This window comes from Elaeis guineensis, chromosome 9 (genome assembly GCF_000442705.2).
Source record: "Elaeis guineensis isolate ETL-2024a chromosome 9, EG11, whole genome shotgun sequence".
In the NCBI taxonomy this organism is placed as follows: domain Eukaryota; kingdom Viridiplantae; phylum Streptophyta; class Magnoliopsida; order Arecales; family Arecaceae; genus Elaeis; species Elaeis guineensis.
The window spans coordinates 93,368,188-93,376,072 of NC_026001.2; the positions used below are offsets into that span (position 1 = coordinate 93,368,188).

General features: G+C 32.3%; 1 protein-coding gene across 1 annotated transcript; it reads left to right on the forward strand.

The window, feature by feature from the left end:
* Nucleotides 1-6,609: 6,609 nt before the first annotated feature.
* Nucleotides 6,610-7,184, forward strand: LOC140851559 (TPD1 protein homolog 1-like). Its single transcript, XM_073243304.1, has 2 exons — nucleotides 6,610-6,670; nucleotides 6,871-7,184. The coding sequence occupies exons 1-2, from the start codon at nucleotides 6,610-6,612 to the stop codon at nucleotides 7,182-7,184; spliced, it is 375 nt and encodes a 124-aa protein (XP_073099405.1).
* The last annotated feature ends 701 nt before the right edge of the window (nucleotides 7,185-7,885 follow it).

Consider the following 7,885-nt stretch of genomic DNA (forward strand, 5'->3'; position numbering starts at 1 on the left):
TATATAATCATGTGGTATCGAAATCAATCAATATAATGCATAATGAAATCAATATGTTCAATCATGCTTCATCATAACATTTCAAAATATGATATTTTTTATAACAAAATTTCATTCATCCAATTCATGCATCATTTCATAAATCATATTAAAAAAATATATTATAATTTATCAATAAATCTAAAAAAAATAAAGTATTACTTACCTCATACGTATTCCGATAAATTCACATAATTCTATAAATTTTCTTCCAACTTTCTTTGTTCTTAGATCATATTGCAATATCCCATGATCAAACATCCACAATCCTATACAGAATCAATTTCAATAATTAGAAAGGACATGAATAATTAAGAAAGATAGAATTGATGAAGACCCACATCCTATAGTCCAGATTGATCCGATCATCTAATTTCATTTGGTCAAAATCTAATTAGAACATAGATAATCCAAAGTTTGGCTATCGGATCAAATCAGATTCGAAGTGATAGAACTGAAAATCTTTCATTGGGTTCATGAATCCAATAGAGAGATAAATTCAGAGGAGAGAGAAATTATGAAGATAAATCTGGACAAATCAGACGATATGGTTCAACAAATCTGATCGATCAGATCAAGATAATTTAATCAAATCATGCTAAAATTATCATATGGATAATTCAATAGAAGCATGGGTGATAAAATCTAAAGATATCTGGTCTGAACAAGGTAGGTGCCGATACACTGTCCGACGATCACAGATCAAGCCCTTCACTAGAATCATTTAAATTCATCATCAATCTTTTCAAACATATAAGAAGTTCTAGAAAAAAAATAAAGTAGAGAGAGATAAATTTCTAGAGAGAGAAAGTAGAGAGAGTCTAGAGAGAGAAAGAAGAGGGAAGATGGAAGAGAGAGCAGAGAGAGAAAGTCTCTCTCTTTCTTTTTCTTTTCCTTTTTTTTCCTTCTCTTTTTTTCTTTCTTTTCTTCTTCTTTTCTTTTCTTTTCTTTTCTTTTCTTCTTCTTTTTTTTTCTTTTCTTTTCCTTTTTTTTTCCTTTCTTCTTCATGGGAGAGGGGACCTGCGTGGTCCTTTTCTCTTCTTCTTCTTCTTTCACAGAACAGGGGATCCTTTGATCCCCTTGTTCCCAAGGTAGGGGAGGTCTCCTCCCAGCCAATGACCTCCCAAGGTCGGAGAGTAATCTCAGACGATGACCGACGATCCAAATCCGACGATCATCGGTGACCAAAGATGATGAAAAAAAATTCAAAACAATGCAAAAAAATAGGAAAAACAATTCGAGCCCCTTATTTGGCCAAAATTCGATGATTGGCGGCCAAAGTCTCAGCACCTATAGACTCTGGAAGATGAGGAGAAGGATCAGAGAGAATTCTTATCCTTTTTTTGATGATCAACGGCCTTGATTTTGGTGAACTCGATGAAAACTTCTCAAGAGAAGAAGAAGGGGACGAAAGGCAGCCAGAGCTCATTGGGTTTGAAAGGGAGGGTTGGCCTCTCTTTAAAGAGGACCAAGGGAGGAGTTTGGCTCAGATTAAATCTCCTCATTGGGGTTGGAAGAGGACTCTCAACAGGAGTCTTCTTCCTCCCATCAATCCTCTATTTTTTGTATTTTTTTTTTCAATTGGACTTGGGCTTTGGGCTTGGGTCTTTTCAATTGGACTTGGGCTTTGGACTGGGTTATAATAAAACCCCTCCCCACAAATTTACCAAAAGCTGCCATCTTCAACCTTGAGCAAGTGTGAGTAGTGTCATTTTTTGAGAAGGTGATGACATGGGTGAACCTTTCTTCTAGCACTACAATATGTCATCAATCGTCGCCTACGATGTCTCCCACATAAATAGATGGGAGCCCTGGACAACCTTAACTCACGATCTAGTAGCTTCTGTAGTTACACCTCCTTTGGCTGCCAATTTGATTGATTTGTGTTGTTACTTTCAAGATTTGATCTTGAGGGTTGGCTTGGTGGAGAGACTCCTTCTAGATGCTGTCGTTTCATATCCATTTCAGCTCCCAATGTCTCCTTCTCCTCGAGGAGGGTTCCGATGAAACCCTCACCACTGCTTTCCCTTTCTCACTTATCATGCTATTTCTCACTCTAAAATGCTCTTTCTCTAAGACTATGGATTTAAAGAGTTGTCCCACACAAACTTAGAAGAAGAATTACAAAGTAACAATACTGTTTGTGTATTATTTTTTTTTTGTTATTGTTGTTTACCTTTCCTTTCCCATGTTTTATTTTCCAATGAATATAGGTAGGTACAAAGAAATTAAGAGTATATCGTTTTCCTAATCTTGTAAGCATAAAGGAAATTGCATGTTTTCTACACAAAGATGTAGCAATAGGATAAGGTACCCAAAATGCTAAGAAAATAACCACTAGAAGAAGGATAAATCAAGTGACACTTTTGAAGGCATCTTTCCAAGCATCAAAATTCACCCACTCAAATGCCTTTAAGGGTCTTTGATTGCTAGGAAAAACAAGGATCCCATCCTTGCAGTCTTTAAGCCTCCTCATGTTATTCATATTACCTGAAAGGCCTCATCTCCTGGCTTCCCCAAAATCAACTTTGAAGGTAATATGATATGACAGTGTTAGTGGTGGAGCGAACTTTGTAAATCAAAGTTTTAACTTATTCTTTGTGGTTACAGGTGGATCCCATCTTTATGATATCCCTATCCTACTAGCGAGCGAGTTGGGACCTAAGAAAACCGAGCAAAGGGCCTTGGTTTGGCCCTGTTCTCCACTCTTTTTGTTGGTCAGCCACTTGCCATCGGCCGTCCTCTACTTTACCACTGTCGGCCATTTGCTACCACCACTTGTTGTTGGTCCTCTAGCCAGTAGACACCACGTCCCCTTCCTTCCCTCTTTGGCTAAAGAAGGAAGAAGAAAATTAAGAAAAGAAAAACATAAAAAAGAGACAGAGAGAGAGGGGTTGCCTCTCTCTCTCTCTCAGGTGTCCCTAACCCCTCTCTCTCTCTCTCTCTCTCAAGTGTTGCTCTCTCTATTCTTTCTCTGGATGATGTCTGGATCCTAGTCCATTATTTTCTTTCTCTTAAAAAAAAAAAAGAAAAGACATAAGAATAAGAAGATTCATTCTCTCTCCACTTTCTCTTTCTACTTTCTCTCTCTTCATCTACTTGCTCTCTTTAGGAAGACTTATGTATCTCAGGATAGAGTTTCATCCTTTTACTCTAGGGATCCAAGTTGACCTCTAGTAAAAAGGCCTCAAATTGCTTAGGTGCTCAGATAGCCTATCTAACTGACTATCCAGGCCACATCAAGTATCTTTGAAATCCATTAATGATAAATTCCATTGATGGATCTTGATATTAATCTAATCTATATTTCATGATTTTTTGATTGACTTAAATCTAACCCATCCAGCTTATTGGATCGAGTCCAACTAACAGTCATCTTTCCTTATAATTTAATTCTATTGAATTCAACAAATAGAAGTTGATTATATTTTAATATTTTAAATAGGAGTAGCCGATTCTCCTAACGAAGTCTAAAGATATAGGGTAGATAAAGTTAGTAAATCTTACACTCCTATTTATTTTTAAATAATTTTATTTTTCATACATATGATTTATTATTGATTAAATCATATTTTTTATAAAATAAAAGATCATCATATGCTGAATGAAAAGGTATGTTTTATTATGAACAATAATTTTATGAATATATTTTATAAAAATAGTATATTTATAAAGCATAAATTTTATTATTTTTATCTACATATATGTATATTTTTGAAAACAAAGATATAAAGATTTTAAAGGCTCTTAGATAACTATATATGAGTATCTAAAATTAGAGAAAATCGATGTCTAGAGCTAACATTCATTTGAACACTGGTCCTATCAGCGAGTATAAAGTTGGTATATAAAATAAAAACTTTATCGATTAAGAAATATGGTCTTATCGTGGGTACAAAATGATCATAGTATAATATCTGTGAGTAATATTTTAAAATATAATATGAATACATGATAAGAATAACTTACGATTTATGTTTATTAAATGTTCATGATTTATGTATGCATGATTTGCTTGATAATTTGCTTCAATATACTATTCTATGAAATGTTCTATTTTTGTAATATCTAATATTTTCTTAATGATGCATTATCGATAAAAGATTTATGCTTGATCTGATATAAAAGTATAGATTTTACTTATTAAGCTGGTATAGCTTATACATCTTTATCGATATTTTTTTTTATAGAAGAATAAGGTTAAGTATGATGGATGATCCAGACTTAGGGGTCTATACTAACAAGTTTGAAAATTATTAGAAGATTATGGACTTGTAGTTAACTATATATGAATTTTGAGATATGAATTTGATATTTGATTTTGAATTTAGATGCTCTAAATCAGACTTAGTTTAATTAATGATTTGAATTAAACCTTTTTAATTATTATGTTTTATTTGTGATGGAACTTTTCTTATATTTAAGATTATGATAGTTGGCTTCATGTTATTAAGAGCGGTGCCCATCGATATCACGGCCGTGTTATGTCTCGAATTTAGGATGTGTCATATTATACCTCTAGCCTCTATATATATGCTATTTAAGATATTATTTATCTCTGACTTTGTCACTAGCAACTTATGGATGTTCCTATTTAGGAATACCCTATAGCATCTAAGATCTTGGAGCCTATTTTGTAGGTTCATATATTGTTACCTTAACTTGGTTTCCTCACATTTTATGGTAATTTAAACTTAGAGTTCGATCCCTCTAAAGTTTAAAAATATTGTTTTATTGCTTTTGTTAAAAGGTATTCTATTCAATATATAATAGGTTGAAAGCAAACCTTTTTCAATTTTGGGGTGCACCAGAATTGATTGTTATTTAGTTAACCATATCTATTATGGTTTGGTTTTTCCATTTTGTTACATCATTGGATTGAGGGGAATAAGTGAGAGTACTTTCATGAGTTATTCTATATTCTTGATAGAGTAAGCTCATTTCATTTCAAGTATAGTCACCACCACAATCAGACCTTATTCTTTTAAAATTTTCTTGGCTTGGGTTTCTGCTTTGACTCTAAAATTCTTAAATCTATTTAGTACCTCATTCTTAGATATGATTAGGTATATAACAATACTAGAAGAAGTCAACTAAATGCTACAAAGTAGCAGTTTCCTTTAAGAGCAAATGAGTAGAGTCATATACATTGCCATCAAAAAGACAAAGAAGATTTGCACTTCTATACACAAATTTGAATGGTTTTCAAGTATTCTTTTGTCTCTACACAAATTTTGTATTTGGACTTAGATGTACTTTATGAATGAGACTTAAATTGTCATGTGATTAAAAATTTTGCATTGAAATTATTTTAGAAAAGCTTATCTATCCCCAAACAGAAATTATTTTAGAGAAGTATAAAAATCATTGAGAATATTTAAAATCATCAATTTAGAATTTCCATGTAGAGTCCTCATGCATCGAAAACAATTAAAAGTATTACCATACATTGAACTCTTCTAAATTATTTTAGAAAAATAATAAAGAAAAGTTATTTGAAGTTACTTGTTTAGAAAATTTTATAGATGAAAAAGGTTATTTTAGGAAGCCTGATTCTTAATTATTTTATAGAATATTTTCCTCCAAGCAAAAATTTTTTAATTATTTCAAGTAAAATATAAACTCTTTTCAATTATTTTAAAAATATAAAAACTCTTCTTATTTATTTTATACGGAGCCCTATTTAGGAATTGCATAAATTATTTCAAGGATGATGAAATTTTTGGCAATATTTGAAGCCATTAATTAGATTCCCAACACATCAAAACTCACTAGAAATATCACCAATCATTGCACTCTTCTTAATTATATGGAAAAAAAATTATAAGAAAATATTAATTGAAGCCATTTGTTTAAAACTTTCTTAGAGAAAAAAGTTTATTTCTGGAAGGCTATTTCTTATTTATTTTAGAGGATATTTTCTTCCACAGAAAAATTTCTTAGTTATTTTAGAAAATATAGAAAATCTTTTTAATTATTTGAGGCACGGTAGAGACTCTTCTTAATTATATTTTGTTGAGCTCTTTTTAAATTTGACATGAGAAAAAAAATCCATACCAGCAGGCAAATTTTTTTTAATTATTTTATGAAATGTAGAAACTATTATTTATTATTTTAGAAAATATAGAAAATTTTTTCAATTATTTCTTGTTGAGCCATATTTAAATTTGACATGCAAAAAGAAATTTATAAAATTCTATTCCATTCCGCGATCGATGCGAATGGGAAGAGTACGAGTTGATGTTACGAAATAGTTGGTAATTATTCAATAAATTTTATTTATAAATTTATATTTACATTTTAATTGTCTCACCATGCATCACGTGTTGGTATCATTCATTGTATTCATATTATGTTTAGCGTCTATTTATGTTTAGCATTCATATCAATATATAAAAACTTTCTTTCCATTGTATACATAAAATAAAACTTTCATTCTGATTGAGAAATATATATATAAACATTCTTAAAAAGGCCTAAGTTCTTGGGCAACTTTCTTCTATATAAGCAATCTCCTACCTTTGTCCTCGAGCACGGAGGCAAATATAGTTGCATAAAAGATAAACATATATGGCGGCCATTTTCAATCTCCTCTTAGCTTCTTTTGTTTTCCTCTGCATCTTACAAGCAGGTATCTCTCTCTCTCTCTCTCTCCTCCCATTCAGTCTCCTGCTATTCTCTTTGAACATTTCAACCACCATTTTGCCAACATGATAGCTATATATGGTCAAGCCTGCAATGTTAAAAGAAAAAAAGAAAAAAAAATCATAGTATCTGTAGATATTGAAGTTACCAAATCATAGACTAACATTAATATTGTTGTCAATGTAGGTTCTGCACAGTGCACTCTGTCCAACATCACAGTTAGTCAATCAAAGACAGGAGCACATGTGCAAGGAAAGCCCGAGTACAAGGTAGTGATAGCCAATAATTGTATATGTGGGCAATCTAGCTTGCTCTTGAAGTGCAGTGGTTTCCACAGTGTTGAGCCAGTAGATCCCAACGTCTTCAAACCGATGGGCGGAGATCAATGCTCTGTCAACAACGAACGACCTGTTTTCCAAGGCCATGATATCGCATTTAAATATGCTTCGGATACTCGGTTTGACCTCTCGCCGGCTAGCTCTCAAATCAATTGCTCATGAGATTTTTATTTGCTTGGTGAGACATGAGATCTGAATATGTGAAAGCTGAGATAAGCTTTATCTAATAAAAAAAGTTTTCTCTTGATTTAAATCTGATAAATAAAGTTGGTATGTAATGGGTGTGACTCATAATTTTGTCTTATGTTTGACGCAGGAAAGAAAAATAATGGTTTTGAGTCTTTTTCGCCAGATATACAATATATATTACAGTGTTGCAACGGCCATTATGGTCAACATACAGGCTCCTCTTTACGACATGCCTCACCAACAGGAAGAAGCCATTTAAACTGTTCGTGGATGAACCACCCATCTTTGGTCACTAGAAAATGAAAACCTTCATGACTCACCAAACTCCCAAAAAAATAGATTATAAATTCAGCTTCACAAATCATCAAGATCAGGGTACTAAATAAGAGGGAATACAACTCAATCCATCATATCTCACAAATTTGAAACAAAGATATCAAGTGTATTTGGTTTTGGTAAGTGAAAACATCAGTTCATCAGGTGTATCGAGTAGGTGACTGGAAATATAGGTCGATAATTGCAGAACCTATCAACCCAGTTTTTTTCTTTCTTTTTTTTTTTTTTTTTTCCAGGACAAAGGAGGCAAAAACCATCCACATTTTCTAAGAAAAGTATATGATTATGTCATGTTAACAAGATGCCAAAAAAAAAAAAGAAAACTAAATGAGTGTTAC

What these genes read in the sequence shown, in the direction of transcription:
- LOC140851559 (XM_073243304.1), top strand. Translation starts at nt 6,610, where the DNA reads ATGGCGGCCATTTTCAATCTCCTCTTAGCTTCTTTTGTTTTCCTCTGC. An exon ending in CCTCTGCATCTTACAAGCAG is followed by an intron (nt 6,671 to 6,870) that starts GTATCTCTCTCT and finishes TTGTCAATGTAG; the next exon opens with GTTCTGCACAGTGCACTCTG.